The sequence below is a fragment of the Quercus lobata genome, chromosome 7 (assembly GCF_001633185.2).
Source record: "Quercus lobata isolate SW786 chromosome 7, ValleyOak3.0 Primary Assembly, whole genome shotgun sequence".
Lineage (NCBI taxonomy): Eukaryota > Viridiplantae > Streptophyta > Magnoliopsida > Fagales > Fagaceae > Quercus > Quercus lobata.
Window position 1 is genome coordinate 26,767,238 of NC_044910.1, and position 17,369 is coordinate 26,784,606.

Sequence of the window (17,369 nt, forward strand, 5' to 3'; positions counted from 1 at the left end):
CCATGTCTCCCTCTCCCTCGTGATAGGAGATATAGGGTAATCATGAGTTTCAGAAAATTAATTCATCCTCAACTTTTAAGTCCAAGTATATATATATATATATATATATATACACAAGCCCTTGACTAGTGCTTTAATTCATGAGAGACAACTAAAAAGGCTTATTCCTCACTGGAATACTTATAGGTATGTAGAAGAAGAGCTTACACAAACAAAACAAGAAAAAGGAGAAGGCTAATTCTCAATTTCCCACACAAATTTATTAATTCTTGCAAGACGCGGGACATCCATTAACTCTGCATGAAGGTCATATAGGATCACAGAAGCAAAAACTTCCATATAATAAAAAATAAGAAAATAGAAAGGCATAACTACATTAAGCTGTAGAGAACAATATTTAACATACAAGATTTAATCACAACACACATCTTTTTTCCTTTGATTCACAAGTCCAATTAAACTTAAAAATTGTATACCTATAATTTATAAACACACGGTCCAAGTATTGCATCCTTAACCTCCAACAGAAACTTCATGAGGCATAATCTCAGTGGCAGGTGAATTCAAAACCAGTGCATTGTTCTGAGAGGTATCCACTGCAGATTCCGAGTCCATCTTATCTTTGCATTCTGAAACATGCAGAGCCTGGTTTTTGGTGTCTTCTCCTGGGGCCTCAGGTTTAGAGTTGGCAGGCTTTCCTTCAGTTTTAGTGACTGCAAGTTCCTGAGGTTGAAGCCTGGATTGGGACTTTCTAATTGGTTTCTTTGAAGCAGCATCTTTATCAGATTTTGCCTGAAATCCCTTAGTTGAATTGTTCTGTCCTCTGTTAAGACGTGGGCTAAGACAAGAGCCACCACCTTCTGAAGAGTTGTTTGCAGCAATGGAATTCTTGTTCTTCTCAAGCTTCGGAGATAGGCTGAGACTTGGGCCGAGACAAGGTCCATCACCTTCTAAGGAATTGTTTCTCGCATTCAAAGTGCTCTTCTGCCTTCCAAGCTTTGGAGATTTTGCACGTGTAGTTGGTATCTAGATGAATGAGTAGACACAATGCTGAGAAACAAAAAGCAAGGTGCATGAAGCAGAGGGGGGAAGCAGAAAGAGTAGGCTTCTCTAGCTCATTTTGAACACTAACTCTATTAGATTATAGGAGTTCACACATATTTATTAGAGGTGTATAAGTTTATGAATACAGCAGGTATGTTTTGTGTTAAAAGAGTTGGATGTCTTTTATGGTTCGTTTGGATTGAGGGGAAGGGGGGAGAGTGGAAGGGAATAGAGTAGAGTTGGCTAGAAATTAGCCTATTTCCAGCCAACTCTACTCTACTCCTCTCCACTCCCCCTCCCTCCCCCCTCAATCCAAACAAGCGCTTAAGTTCTAGCCCCAACCTGCTTGAAGTTCAACTATTTCTAGGATAAAAAAATTTAAGTTCAAGCTTGTAACATTGCACCAGATCTGATGTTGGCCATAAGAATAAACTTACTATTTTAAGTGGGGTTCTCCCAAATATTAGAGTGAAAAGACTGCTTGAGTTTAAAGAGTGTCTTGGAACCCTATAGCATGCAAGTTAAATTAACCCACTTTGTTTTGCATAGAATGCCAACTCAATTGGGAAGGTTTTAATTGCAAGGTCATTGGTGTTAAAGAATTTTTTTTTTTAAAAAAAAAACCCCTGAAAGCATCAAACAAATAGATGAGTCACCTTCTTTATTTCAATTTTTGGAGGTGGCTCTTTATAGAAACTTGGCATGGGTGTAGCTTTAAATGTCAGGCTTTTTCTCAGTTGCTTGATCTCCGCCTCCTGGTTTTCCTGCAAGATACCCAGAATGAGCACGGATTAAATAACTGAAATGGAATAGATATCAAGCAGAAAAGTTAAAGAAAGAATGATTAATGCAAAGCATCTTCCAAGTGCAAAGAATGTTGTCCCCAACACCTTTGATTTTTCTTGCAAGCTATTTCTTTCTACTTCTCTTGCCTGAATCTTCTCTTCTAGCTTTGAAAAGAACTGGCCAATAAAAAAAAGTGATCAGTTTTTGCATTTAAAAGAAAACTTTTAACAGGGTTTTAAAAGAGCATCAGCAACCTCCTTTCGTTTCTCAGCTCGTTCATTCAACCTGAAGGAAAATCCTGAACCACTGCTCCTCCGCTCACTAGGAGTCCCACAAGGAGTAGCACTTCTGATAAAAATAAAGAAGATAATGAGAATATTATAAGAAAGAGATGAGAAAAAATGAATGATTATTCTTGTAGCAAATGTAAAAAAAACATGCTGATCAAGGATCATACGAAGTAGTGGAATTAACATCATCATCCTCTTTCACTGGTAGTGCTGCTTTCACAGGAGTTGGATTTTGATCAACTGATCTGCAATTACATGAAATCATAGCATGAGAATTTATTCAGCAGAGATATATAGATGCTCTCCCAAAATCTATAATAAAAAACTATATTGAAGAAGTTGTGACTCACGGGGGTGCCTCAGTTGGAGGACAGGTAGCAGTTGCACTCACAGTACGAGACTTCCCAGGCTGATACAACAAAGAACACACTTTAGCATGAGGTAGAGTAATAAAGGGAGCATAAAAGGAACATATGGCCAAAAAAACGATACCACAGAGCATCTAATGCTAGGCATGGATGCTAAAGAAGTCTGCCGACCAGAAGTTCCACCAATTGTATTAGCTTCCTTTGAGTGGAGTCCAATGGATGCAGGCCTGTTTGGATGAGTCAGACGTGAAGTTGAAGTGGCTGGTCCACCGGAGGCCTGGGATCTAGTCCCATTTCTTTGAGCATGTTTCACTTCTTTTTTCACTGGGTAGACCTCAATGCTCTTGTTTAGAACATCAGAGCATACTCCTCTTGAGGGGAAGGAGAGACTCTGAGTAAGCAACCTCTGGTTACGAGAAAAAGGACTTGTGGCTTTCAAACTAGCTTTATGATCCTTGGCTAGTTTATTGTTCTTTGGTGAACCACTATTCAGAGTTCTCGTTTCCTGATCACAAAAGACAGATAAACCAAAAAATAATAATAAGAAGGTCCCCTACATATGTGCTATGATAATCATAAGAGAATCAGTTCAAGTTGGAAAATTCTTTGTGTTGTACCTTTATGGATTTTAAGTTTTTACTTGTAGATACAGCTGCAGAGGCTTTAACTACCACTCCAGAAGAATTTAAGCCTTCAGCTTTCTTTATTGGTTCAGATATTCCATTAATAGTGGGAACTGCACAGTCACTAACATTCTCACCCTCTTTGTTCAAATGCTCAACTGATTCTTCCACATGTTTTTTCTCAATAACACAACTCTCATCCTCCAAAGAAACCCCCTTTTCAGCCTCCATTGCGTAACAGATGCTTACAGAAAGGATAGAAAAGATTTCTGGAGAAACAATAAAAAATGTTAATACCCCACTTAGGCAAAAAAAAAAAAAAAAAGCACTGCTTGATCCCCTAACTCCCATGAACTAGTATTGGAAATAACATCACACAGATTACACTATTTCTCCTATATTTTCTTCTGTGATATTCTCCTTTCCTTATCTGTGATCAAATTTTTATTATTTCTTATTCAAATGCAAAAGGAGTTGCATTAAATGAGTAAAGATCCATTTCGTTGCAGAGAAAAGCAATTCAGTTAGGACAATTAGGCCAAAATTTCATTTAGCAGCAGAGAAATGCAAAAGAAAGGATCCAGATCCAGATACACACCAAGTAGACATACACATTAAAGATAAGGGTGGAAAAAATTAAACAAAAGAGAAAGCGATCGACATAAGGAAAATTGGCATAAGTGCAATCATTAGTAGTATAATCAAAGAATTTTTTCAAAAGAACTGGAATTCTAAGTGCAATATTTTTCAACTAAAGTATGGCAAAGCCCGAAATCTCAAGGAAAAATCTGTTGTATTATGCTTTTCCCATATTCACTAAACAATCAATGAGGAGCTACCCATGTTTCTTTATTTGCCAACATTAACCCTCCATCATGATAGGCAGGGTCAAATATGGATTTTGTCATCACCTAGCTTGTGACAACAAAAAAAAAAACACAAACACCGAAACACCCAAAGCTCCCAAACTTCTAAGAAATGACTAAACAAACCATCAACAGAAGTAACATCACTCTTATGCCTGCTGCTCCTATGAAGGATCTTGCATGCCTGCTTCTCACTGAAAGATTGCCCAAAGGACTAGCACACCTTAGCTAGAAGAGCAAGATCACCATGACCTCACTATAAAGATTAAACTGAAAAACATTTCACAAGGCTTCCTCCACACTAACACATCCTTCCTACATATCACCATCATGAAAATGCATCACAAACTCTAGATCATAAAGCCTTTTTTTTATCCTCAACCTATTATTCATAATTCTCAAGCCTTTGTCTAGTAGTTCTTACCCTGCTTTCTCACTATGTTTCACAAATGTACCTGATGTGCAAGGCTCCCATTTATGTGGGATTGAACGAGGTGGTTGGTAGGCAGTCTTTTCTTCAATTTCTACATAGGCTGATTCCTGGACTCAAACTTGCAGCACATTGCTTGGGCAGAGAACACTTTCCATCTCACCAAGGTCTAACCTCTCACTATGTTCACAAACCATTATGAAAATTACCTAAAAGCCTAATACACATGGGAAAATGCCACTCAATGAGTAGGAGGGTCTAACATGTGGAAGTTTTAACTCTAAATGGAGATACGATGGAGACAAGGTTTGAATTCAAGATCACTTGCTACGATAGCATATAGAAAAATGAATATAATTCAAAATATTTACTTGATTACAATCAACTCGTTAAAGGATTTATACAATAAAATAATTAAAAAAATCATAATATTATTGTATCCAATTTCATAATTCATTATATGCTCAACTCTTTCTTACTTGATGGGTGATTCTTTCCATGATATATATTTCCTCACACTACCCCCTCAAACTTACGATAATTTTGACCCAAAAAAAAAAAAAAAAACACTTTGCATAAACCAAATTTGGATTTTGCCATCACAAATCAAAGTTCCATATCATCCACTGGACCACCACCAGAAAAGAAAAAAAGCGTCACTTGGGCAATCATGAACAAGACCTTATATGGACAAAATAAGAACTTCATGGACCAATATTTTGGTTTCCATGAGACACAGTTTAGAACCTTCACACCAAGTTTCCTTTAAACTTGAAACCTTAAACCTTAACAATGTGGAAAAGAAAGATTCATGGGTTGAATTTTGAATCACTGTGTGCAAAGGTCCAAGCCAAATGCTTCTTCAGTTTGTGATCTTGGATTATAAACTCATATAGATTAGTGTTAGTGATGGTATGAACACAGTGATCTTGGTGGTGACCATCATGAATGACTTTGACATGAATACAAGAGGGGAAAAACATAAACCCATGGGTGCTTGTACCAAATTATTGAATATTTTATTTTTTAAAATTAGATATAATTAAATGGTGGTAGGAGTCTAAGGGTCTATTTGGAATTTGGATACTGCTTATTGCTAAAAACACTGTAGTAAAATAATTTTTAAATATGTGAATAGTATCGTGGGACCCAGTTATAACTTAACATTTACGTTTTTCCATACTTGCGGGTCCCGTGAATAGTGCATGGGACCCACAGAAAAAATGCCAAACGCTCCAACTTTCAATTTTCAGTGCAATCCAAACTTGACCTAAATAGTATACAAGAGTGAAAGAACTTAAGTGAGAGAGAAATCTAAAAGAATGTGAGAAAGGCTAATGACAAAGAAAAGGCCTGCCGGCTTGTGAAGTCTAAAAGAATGTGAAAAAGGCTAATGACAAAGAAAAGGCCTGCCGGCTGGAGAAATGACAAAGAAAAGGCCTGCTGGCTGGAAGTAGAAGTTGGAGAGAGGCTCAATACAGCAGATCCGTGGCTCTGATAGCATGTAGAAAATTTCACCACTTGATAAGTATTCTAAGAAAAGGAACATCTAACTGCACCTTTCATAGCCCTTTTTCTAGCTCCCTCATAACCCCCACCTTTCAAATCCTCTAGGTCTTTCATAACACTTTTGCAGATGATAATCTATTATAAAACGAAGAAAAAAAAAAAAAAACAGAACAAAGTTTCTCTCCAAATTCCCTTCATAGCTTTTTGTTGGATATGAATACAAATCCACCATTAGATTGCATTTTCTTATTATAACCTCCATGCTTGCAAAATTTCACCGATCAATAGTTATGTCATCAATCAAACATTAAAATTTCAAGTTTTTGTTGTCTTAAATTATGCATAAATTTTTTTTTATGGTTCAATTAGTAATTAAAATCTGATTTGAACGAAATTTGACATAAATGTTAAGAACATAAATAACATGCAATTCACCGGTTGGATTTTCAAAATATATAATCATTTAGGTGAGAGTTTGGAGAGAAACTTTGTCCAAGAAAAAAAAAAAGTACTACACAAACTAAATTAGTATAGATCAGTCTGACATGAGTTTAAAAGTAATGGTTTTTCACTTTTCCTCAAGCTATAAAGATTCTAAATCTTGATTTCTGTACTTCATTTAAATACTCAGCAACCAAGCAGAGGATTAACATAACTCAGTATAGACAGCCAAGGTTTGCCAAACTAAAGCACACTCAGAAGAGAAGAAGATACATAAAATCAAATGACAGAAAAAACACAAACACCATATATTATAACCCAAGCACTAAATCACCCATTTCACGCATCAAAACATAGGAAATCAAGCACAAAGCAACCGGATTTTCAAGAATTCAAAAAAGTCAAAGCAATGCAATACTTACATAGTGCTAGCATGTACCTTGGAAACTTGGGTGATGAGTATTGTATTGGGTTTGAATTGAATTATTAATAGGAACCCACCCCGTAGGCAATGAAAGCAACCTGAAGAGAGATAAAGATGAAGACTTATTCCAAAACAGAATTATGGGATGGATTGAATGGAGATTGATGGTTTGGTTTAGAAGAATGAAACAGAGTGGAGTTTGAGGAAAGATTGATAGTGGTTTGGATTAGAAGCACTAGTGAAGGGTGAAGTGGGTTGTGATAGCTAAGCTTGAAAGCTACACACAGAGACAGAGACAGAGTTGGTGACACACACTCCTCTCCACTCCTCTGGTTTGTTCTAGAAATAAGAGAGCAATGAAGTATGATGAGTTTTTCAATGCAATGGATTAGATTGATAGAAGTTTCTAAAATGACTTAACTGCCATTGGCTCTAATTGTAACTGTAACTCCTAACTACTAAAAAGGTCTAGCAGTTTGAAATCTGAACGTTAAGGGGAGGGACCGGAATGTACTGATGGAACAGAAAGTAAAAGGAATTAGACTTTTTTTTCTTGCTTGGAAATGTAGAAAATTAGCTAGGAATAATTAAAAAAAATTTTCCACTTATGATTTTATGAATCAGATCTAACTTAACAGTGATAATTTTTTAGAAATTTCAAAGACTGTTACTTTTTTAATCTTTGGTTTATCCATTTATGGTTTGCGTCGAATTTAATTTGTATACTTGTCATTTTAAAAGTTAAACTATATTATATCTACTTTTTTTTCCTCTAAATATTTTTTTTTGTTTATAAATTTCCTATATTCACATCCTAATATGGATGTAATTTTCTATTTTTGTTTTAACCAAAAAAAAAAAAAAAATTCTATTTTTGTGTTTACTTTTCAAAGAAAGTAAATCAAATAAAAAATATTTAAATCTTCTTCTTCTTCTTTTTTTATAACAATTTTGACTTTTGAGTTAACTTATATTAGGAAGTTTCCCTTTTTTTTTAATAGAAAATTAATATGCTATCTGTGGGGCCCAACAATTCGTGGACCAGACCCATTTGCCCTTAGAGAGTCCGAGGGCCCAATCCGAGGAGAACTGTGGCCCAAGCTCCATGACGCAGAGCACAGACCAATTTTGGGAGGCAGCCGAGGACAGTCTAGTCCTCGGCAGGCCCATAATCCGCCCAGAATAAAGGGATAAATTCGTAAGGAAATCCAAAATACCTTGGGGCAATTACCCTAAATACCCTTCTGGATAAGGCCCAATGCCTGACAGAACCGTACTCTGCAGCTTTATCAAGTCATCCCCAACAATTCCGGGATTAGACTGATGGGACCAATGTCAGTATTTGTAAAGACTGACCCTACACGTGGACGAAGGACATCGAATGCATGCTAGTATAAAAGGAGAAGTAAGTGAATCTAGTAAAGGGAGGAGAAAAAAGAAAGACTTCATGAATAAGATCGTCGGAACGATCCATGCACGGAACGGAGAAGGTCCTCCGTTGGACAGCCGGAAAGGATCACAAGGGTCCTCGGATCAAGTCCGAGGAGCCCATTCTCAGAAGTGGTAGCATGGCGGGGCTTTAAACGTTTAGGCCCAGTCCATTTTCCACAGGGACCTTTCTGAAACCCAGACCGGACCATCGCCCCGTGACCAAGCCCAAACTTTTCAAGCCCACTCTCTACAAATCGTATTGTGAGGGATCTCTCCCGCGTGAACCCAAAAATGTCACTGGGCCGCGCAGGAATCGTGTCCTTACAATTGGCGCCGTCTGTGGGAAAGCATGCGCGCTTGGCGCAGGTGGCGGTGGAGTCAACTCTCTACTAAGCAAAAATTCACGGAGCTTCCTCCGTCTCCTTTGACGTGCAGCTGTTGTTCCGACATAAACTTCTGCTAGGGGCTACGCCTTGCAGCGCCCATGGCGTAGGCAGCCCTAGGGGCTCTTGGCCTCAAGCCGGCTCTCCCCGCCCTGATCTAGGGGCTTACATCCGAAAAACAAACAAATACAAAAAACAAATCTCATAAGCTTTGGACAGAACCAAGGTCTTGCATGGTCCTCGGACTCAAACCTATGGGGAAACCAAGTACAAGAGATGAAAATCAAAAGCTTTGGACAGAACCAAGGTCTTGCATGGTCCTCGGACTCAAACCTATGGGGAAACCAAGCACAAGAGATCAAAATCAAAAGCTTTGGACAGAACCAAGGTCTTGCATGGTCCACGGACTCAAACCTATGGGGAAACCAAGTACAAGAGATGAAAATCAAAAGCTTTGGATAGAACCAAGGTCTTGCATGGTCCACGGACTCAAGCCTGTGGGGAAACCAAGCACAAAAAACAAATCTCACAAGCTTTGGACAGAACCAAGGTCTTGCATGGTCCTCGGACTCAAACCTATGGGGAAACCAAGTACAAGAGATAAATATCACAAGTTTTGGACAGAACCAAGGTCTTGTATGGTCCTCGGACTCAAACCTATGGGAAAACCAACTACTCGTAAGGAAAAACTACATTACGTAGAATTTGGATTCATCTGAGGAAAACTCTCCACTCGTCATTGGGTCAGTTCCCAAATTGCGGGGATTCGCAAGTCTGCTCTTAGATCTACAGCACCAAGGGAATCGATGCGACGTAGGGCAATACGTCACCTGAGAAACGATTTGAGTTCTTTACCCTCCGTCAACTCCTCGGACGGTACTCTCATACTTATCACAGAATATTCAATTGTTATTTTTGCTAGTTTCCTGAGTTAAACTTGCTATGAATTATCGCCGTAATGTTTGGTAGTGTTGGTACATTAGAATTGATTGGATTATGTTTCAAAACTTCCTGCTCTAAGTATCATTGAAGAAACAAACACAGGGAGCACACCATTCCACAAAATAATGTTGCAAAGAGAGTAGTATTCAAAATAAGTAGGCAAAATTTCCTTTTTTATTAAAACAAAGAAACAGTACAGCATACAACAAAAAGCTGAAATCAACTTGTGATAAAACTTGCTACATGATAGAAAGGAAAGTTACAAGGAAGCAAGAGAAGGCCGAGGAGGTAGCACAGACGAGAGGTTGGCTACTGCTTCGAGACCTCGTTTCATCCTCAACGCTTTCACGTGCCCGAAACTCAGGCAGCAAAAGAACCTGACCTCAGGTTAACACCATCTACAAAGAAGATGCAGGGAGCCGGAAGTTGGGAAGCCCCCGCAGAAATTTGCCGGCTACAAGGTAGACAGTGCTGATGGTGGAAATTCCTTCTTCGGACATACCAAAAATCTGACATGGCCAGAACCTGCTTCGGATTTTGACTAAAAGCGTGGGAAACACCCTCTCCCCTCTGTCATAAGGGAATATGTCTTTAAATCTATGCCTTCGTTGCCCGTATATCACTCTTCTGAGCCTGAGGAGAACGTGGCGCCTTTGCGGCGGAGAGAGTTTTTCTTCCCCGACCCTCGTCTCAAACATGACTTACTGCGGGAGGAAGCTGAAGGAGGAGACTAAGGAGCTGGTGCCTAGGCAAAAAAACTTGCTCTCTTATTTATTTGAGGAGATAGGGTGGTGGCATTTAATTAGCGCAGCTTCCCAAGGAACGCTACAGACAAAACGTCTCCAGCTCGACTTCCAACAAACCTCTGCAACGACAAGACTAAAGGAGCCTCGTGGAGGTGCACCTCGAACATCGGGACACCCAAAAGTACCGCGTGGCCAAAGACTATGGAAATATCTCCTGATCTGTGGGCCTAGTGAATTCGCGGCCCATGCCCTTGCTACATGATGGCCCACGGACTACGGCCCACGCCGGGTAATAACTAATGCCGAGGACAACCTCCTGCCCGGCCGGGTACGGGATACCTAAGGAGAGGGAATAAAACAGAACCAAGGCCTTGCATGGTCCTCGGACTCAAGCCTATGGGGAAACCAAGTATAAAACTATTATTATTACAAGTTATAGACTGAACCAAGGCCTTGCATGGTCCTCGGACTCAAGCCTATGGGGAAACCAAGTATAAAACTATTATTATTACAAGTTATGGACTGAACCAAGGCCTTGCATGGTCCTCGGACTCAAGCCTATGGGGAAACCAAGTATAAAACTACTATTATTACAAGTTATGGACTGAACCAAGGCCTTGCATGGTCCTCGGACTCAAGCCTATGGGGAAACCAAGTATAAAAACTATTATTATTACAAGTTATGGACTGAACCAAGGCCTTGCATGGTCCTCGGACTCAAGCCTATGGGGAAACCAGGTATAAAAATTATTATTATTACGAGTTTTGGATAGAACCAAGGCCTTGTATGGTCCTCGGACCCAAACACGGTATCAAGCCTCCAGCTCTCTCCTCGGCCAGCATGGGTAATCATTACTTTTCACTAGTCGGCCTTATTGGGCCAAACACTTATATTAGAGTTATGGCAACATCTTTTTATTATCAAGTATTTTGGTCTTAGTTGTCATCGGTTTAGATACTTTCTCATTGAGCCGAGCAGCATTTACCAATATACAAAAACATAAACGGAATATGCAAAATGAAATAATAAACACTTTTATTAATATAAGAGATTATTACAATGTACAAAAAAGGGCTCAAACAAGCCTATACAAAAGGAGGACTGCTGAAGCAACGATAACATTCGCAGTACAGAGAAGTAAGCAGTCAGGCTTCTTTTAAACTCATCTTCAAGGTCTCTTCAGTCTCTGCCTCAATATTGCTCATATCATGATAACAACCTTCTTCGGAAAAGGATGAAGAATAAGGGAAAGGAATCGAAGGAGAAGGAAGAAGAATTGAAGGAGAAGGAAATAGTAAGGAAGAAATCAATGAAGAAGATGGAGGAGATGGATGAGGAAGATGGAGGACATGAGTAAAGAAGGAAGAGAAGAAGAGAGAAAAGATGAAAAGAAAGAAAAGGAGCAAAAGAGGGAAAAGAGAAGGCACCAAGGTGGAACTGGTGCTGGGAAGACTATAAGAGGAAGGTGGAGGAGGGCACCAAGGAGCAAAAGAGGGAGAAGCAGAAGCACTTAGCCCCTGCCTCAGCCCTGACTCCTAACACGTTGGTGCCATATTAGGTACGCTCGTGAGGAGCCGGGTGGTGCTGATATTGGGTATTCTCGACTCAGTCACGCCAAGAGTTCGGCGTGGTGAGCCCCTGCTTCGGATTTTGGCTAAAAGAGAGGCGGGACGGATCTTAAGTCTGCGCCACCCTTGCCCTGATTGAGCCATTTCAAGCTTTATCAGAATATGGTGTCTAGAGGAGGGGCATGATTTCTTCATCATTTGTTGCGATCTCAGAAGAATAGAAGGGAGTTAGTACGAAAGTGATGGCCTCCTGCTTGCCTTCTTATAGGAAGAGCAGAACGGATGGCATTAAATGCATTCAACCTTCCCAAAGAATCTGAAGAAAAAAGAGGCGTCCGTTCCACTTCTCCACCTTATCAAATGAGCCGCCGGATATAAATGAGCCTCGTTAAGGGGATTCATTAAGGGCGCGTCTGGGACATCCAAGCGGCAGGAGCAGATTCCGAGCGGATTAAAAGGAATCCCTCAAAAACCGCCTAACTTCCTGGGAAACCGCTCACATAAATGCGGGATCAAGCTAAATGGGCCATATTAAGGGCCCGAGTTTGCCAAAACCCTCCTTTCCAATCCGGAATTCGGATAGAAGGGTTTTGAGGGGCTATTGTGGGGCCCAACAATTCGTGGACCAGGCCCATTTGCCCTTAGAGAGTCCGAGGGCCCAATCCGAGGAGAACTGTGGCCCAAGCTCCATGACGTAGAGCACAGACCAATTTTGGGAGGCAGCCAAGGACAGTCTAGTCCTCGGCAGGCCCATAATCCGCCCAGAATAAAGGGATAAATTCGTAAGGAAATCCAAAATACCTTGGGGCGATTACCCTAAATACCCTTCTAGATAAGGCCCAATGCCTGACAGAACCGTACTCTGCAGCTTTATCAAGTCATCCCCAACAATTCCGGGATTAGACTGATGGGACCAATGTCAGTATTTGTAAAGACTGACCCTACACGTGGACGAAGGACATCGAATGCACGCTAGTATAAAAGGAGAAGTAAGTGAATCTAGTAAAGGGAGGAGAAAAAAGAAAGACTTCATGAATAAGATCGCCGGAACGATCCATGCACGGAACGGAAAAGGTCCTCCGTTGGACAGCCGGAAAGGATCACAAGGGTCCTCGGATCAAGTCCGAGGAGCCCATTCTCAGAAGTGGCAGCATGGCGGGGCTTTAAACGTTTAGGCCCAGTCCATTTTCCACAGGGACCTTTCTGAAACCCAGACCGGACCATCGCCCCGTGACCAAGCCCAAGCTTTTCAAGCCCACTCTCTACAAATCGTATTGTGAGGAATCTCTCCCGCGTGAACCCAAAAATGTCACTGGGCCGCGCAGGAATCGTGTCCTTACACTATCTATAAAAGAAAAAGTAAAAGGAATTGGGCTTTTTATTTCTTTATAAGAAAAATGAAAATCATTTTTTTTAAATTTTTTTCTTTTCCTCTTATGATTTTATGAATCAAATCTAACTTAACAATGCAAAGTTTTAAGAGGAATATATAATTATAAAAAATTCTTTAAAATTATTACTTTTTTAATATTTGGTTAATTATATTTTATCCAGCTATGATTTGGGTTGAATTAAATTTGTCAACTGTCATTCTAAAAATTGCAATTTATCAACCTAAAGTGTAATGGTACTTGTGTTTTTTTTTCTTTTTTTTTAAGAGAGTTATGGCGTCCACTCCTGATGATGCTCTTTATCATCAAACCAAGACACCAATCAGTTTTTTGTGTAGACGGAGATTGAACCCCAAATCTCTTATACAATCATTAGAGACTTTACCAGTTGAGCTAACTGGAACCCACTAATGGTACTTGGTTTTAGTTTATATATTTAATATATTCTATCATAATAAGGTGTTTTTTTTGGGTGTGATTATCATTATGTTTCAAAGAATGTTAATTAAATATGTGACTTTTTATAAGTATTTTTTTAGCTAACTATTTATTAAGGAAAAAAAATCATGTTTCAAATCCTATCCTATATATATATAGTAAAATGAATTGGAATTATTATTTTTCTTGCTTGTAAATGTAGAATTTTTTTAGGAAAAATGGGGGAAAAATCTCTTATGATATTGTCAAATAGATCTGACTTAAAAATGTAAAGATTTTAGAGGAAAACATAGTCATAGAGAATTTTTAAAGATAACTATTAAAAAAAAAAAAAAAAATATTTGGTTAATAATATTTTACCCATATATGGTTGAATTCAATTTTCCAATTTGTCATTTTAAAATTTATGCTTATCCAACTAAACTAAAGTATGATGATATTTGTTTTTAGTGTATAAATTTAATATATATACTAGCCTCATCACACGTGCTTTGCATGGGATGTGGCTTTTTTTAGTTTAGTGTCATAATTTTCCTTTTTTATTTTTTAAATTTTGGATAAGTTTGTTTTGAAGATATGAATTAGTAGGAGAGTGTCCTATTTTGTAGGCATTTTAAGTGGAGTTGGAGATATATTTTTACCTGGTTGTCCTCAAGTTTTTTCCCTGTTAAACGTAAGGTTTATGGATATTTTTGAACCACATAAAAACCTAATCTAAAAAGGAGAATCTTCTTATAAATAGTATGGATTAACCTCATCACACATGATTTGTACATGCAATGAGACCTTTTTTTTCAGTTTAGTGAAATAATGTTTAAATTAAAGTGAGATAAAGATAGTGTCATAGTTTTTAGGATTTTTCCCTACGTGAGAGTTAATAAAAATTTGAGATCTTTTTTTAAAATAGTAAATTACTCTTTTAACTAGTTTGTGTTTTTAAATTTAAAATTATCTAACTAAAAGATAGTGATGATTTAGAGAGTTTAAGAATTTGTATGGGGATATTTTATTACACAAAATGATGAAACTCAAACCGAAAATCATTTTATTAATAATAATAATAATAAGATTATATACTTTTGTGTGTGTTTAATTTTTAAAGAATGTGATTTAAATATTTGATTAAAAAAATTATTTTGAGCTAACTTTTTAAAGAAATTAAAATCCCTTGGATAAAGTGCAACTTTTGAAATCACTGGTTGACAAATCAAATATTAAATTACAGTTTTTGTTCCTAAAACTTTTATCTAACTTCAATTTTAATCCTTCAAATTTAAAAGTTCGAATTTGGTACTTAGAATTTAAAATATAAAACAACTTGGTCTCTCCGTGTAATTTTCATGTAATTTTCTGTTTACATGACTAACCACTTAAGTCACTTAATTTTTTAGGGACCATATCAAACCAATTATATATTTAAGGGACCAAAATCAAGCCAATTCCATCTTTTAAGACACTAAAGTCAAACTAACTTCACCGACGGAGGGACAAAATTGTTAATTTTTTTACGAACTTATATAATTCAATCTTAAGTCTACAAAATTATAATTTTATATATGTGTACAAATAAACATATACTAATACTATATATACTTAAATTGATTCTCATATTTAAATTGAATCTAGTACTCAAGAGTTCATTCATGAATATAATAGAATGTTTGAGCTCGATTTTTTTGATAGTTGAGTTTAATTTTAGACTTAAACTTGACTCATTTACTTAATAAATGTACATAAAAGAACTAATCCTTGAATTGGGTCCAAACTATTTATAAACAAACTAGTTTATTTATAGTATCACTGTTCAGTCTGTTCATAATTTTTTGTTGTTATCATTGCTTTATCGTTTTATATATATATCTATATATTTGCTGAATAAAAAAAAAGGAGTCTCCGGTGTGGGCTTCTTCATTATATATGATTTATGTTTTTGGGGTATGAGATTGTAGGCAGGATATTCCGTCCAAAGCTCTGTTAAAATCATTTAACATTTTAACCTTACCTTTATTTTGATTAGGACTGTCATATTTGTCAAGGACGAAAAGATAAAGATATGGGTTTTCTATGAACTGTGTACATTTGGAGAAGATTCCAAATGGAAAAGGTTTGATCATGTTGCAAAATAATGAAGAAAACAACAACTTTTAATTATAATTTAGGCAAAAATACCATTTTGGTCCTTACATTTTGAAGTTACGGTCAATTTGGTCCCTACATTTTAGTAGCAATCAATTTAGTCCATATTATTTTGAACTTGCAGTCAATTTAGTCCCCACCCTTAACTCATTAACGAAAAATGCTTATGTGGCACATGACATGCACAGTTGGCACACTTAACACTTACGTGACTACTAAAATAATAATAAAAAAATTATTTATCATTTAAAAATGTAATGTCTACATTAAAAAAAAAATTAAAAACAAAAAAAAAAATCCACATTAGGCCAAAAAGAAAAAGAAAAAGAAAAATGAGTCATTGTTTGTTCTTGCTCTTTCTTGGCAGTCAAACACAACAATCTAGAAAGACAAAAATCAACCCAGAAAATTCATAATAACCAAATCCACGTCAACGAAGGCATTAGCAGAAGTAATCTTTTTCCTCTTGAGAAACTTCTCTCGAGAGAATGGTGGCAGTGGTTGCTATTTGCTAGGGTTGAATCCAATGGCTCAAAAACTCTACAGTTTTATTGGGCCACGTTGTGTACCTGTTTGGGTTGAAGCCAAGAAAGCCAAGGAGTATAAAGCCATCAAGGCTTATGCTTTTAGAAGACCACTTTCTCACCCTCCTTACTATTAGGCATTGTTGTATACTATTGTGTAATTATCTATTTGAATCCAAGTTTTATCAAATTTTGAGACAGATCTGTGTCTGTTGTATTGTGTTAATATTGCAAATGGTTAAGGAGGAGAAGATAAGTTCGAGTTAGTACGCGAATGCCAAGTTCATTTTGTTGAAACAAAATTTGGTTATTTTGAATTTTTTGGATTGTGTTCGATTTTTGTGTTTTTGGCACTACAAAAAAAGGGGTTTATAGCCGTGTTTCAAAAACCCATGGGTTTCTGTGTTTGGCTACCAAGAAAAACTAAGGAACTTTATAAAATAATCCATTCAAAAAATTTTTTTTTTCCTGCTTTGGATTTTTTGTTTAACGCTAACATGGAATTTTTTAAATGATGAATAATTTTATTACAATTATTTTCAGTGGCCACGTAGGCATTAAGTGTGCCTACTGTGCATGATGTGTGCTACGTAAGTATTTTCCGTTAATGAGTTAACGGTAGGGACCAAATTGACTACAACTTCAAAATAATAGGAACAAAGTTGACTGCTATTAAAATGTAGAGACCAAATTGACTATAACTCCAAAATATAGGGACCAAAATAGTGTTTACGCCTATAATTTATAAGCCAAAAAAGGGTAAGAAAGAGAATCTCCTTTTTGAGGAGAGGTAAGAAAGAGAATCTCTTATGGTGTATGGACCGTATAATGTATGAATTAAAAAAAAACCAAGCCACACTACTCACCTTTTCTCTCTCTCTCTTCTTTTCATTTTTTTTTTTTTTTTTGCTAATAGCCACACTACTCACTTAACTAGGAGATTAATTATAATTTTCAATTAAAACAGATATTCATTTCAATTCATGACTCCAATTTTTTTTTTATGCCAAGATAACTGATTATTCCAC

General features: G+C 37.3%; 1 protein-coding gene across 2 annotated transcripts; it reads right to left on the minus strand.

The window, feature by feature from the left end:
* Window positions 1-343: 343 nt before the first annotated feature.
* Window positions 344-7,142, minus strand: LOC115953680 (protein WVD2-like 4). Of its 2 annotated transcripts, none has more exons than XM_031071438.1 (9): window positions 6,797-7,142; window positions 3,106-3,380; window positions 2,613-2,993; window positions 2,471-2,529; window positions 2,288-2,365; window positions 2,085-2,178; window positions 1,935-2,006; window positions 1,701-1,808; window positions 344-1,026 (listed from the first exon to the last, which is right to left on the minus strand). In XM_031071438.1, exons 2-9 carry the CDS (start codon window positions 3,340-3,342, stop codon window positions 514-516), a joined length of 1,542 nt encoding a protein of 513 aa, XP_030927298.1. In that variant the 5' UTR covers window positions 3,343-3,380; window positions 6,797-7,142; the 3' UTR covers window positions 344-513. The 2 variants fall into 2 exon arrangements, with proteins under 2 accessions (XP_030927298.1, XP_030927297.1); XM_031071437.1 differs by having other exon boundaries at window positions 6,780-7,142.
* Between the last annotated feature and the right edge of the window lie 10,227 nt (window positions 7,143-17,369).

Coding starts and splice junctions, on each gene's coding strand:
- LOC115953680 (XM_031071438.1), bottom strand. CDS start 3,342: ATGGAGGCTGAAAAGGGGGTTTCTTTGGAGGATGAGAGTTGTGTTATT. Junction 2,530..2,612: donor CTAGCATTAGATGCTCTGTG/GTATCGTTTTTT, acceptor TTGTTGTATCAG/CCTGGGAAGTCTCGTACTGT. Junction 2,366..2,470: donor CCTCCAACTGAGGCACCCCC/GTGAGTCACAAC, acceptor ATGTAATTGCAG/ATCAGTTGATCAAAATCCAA.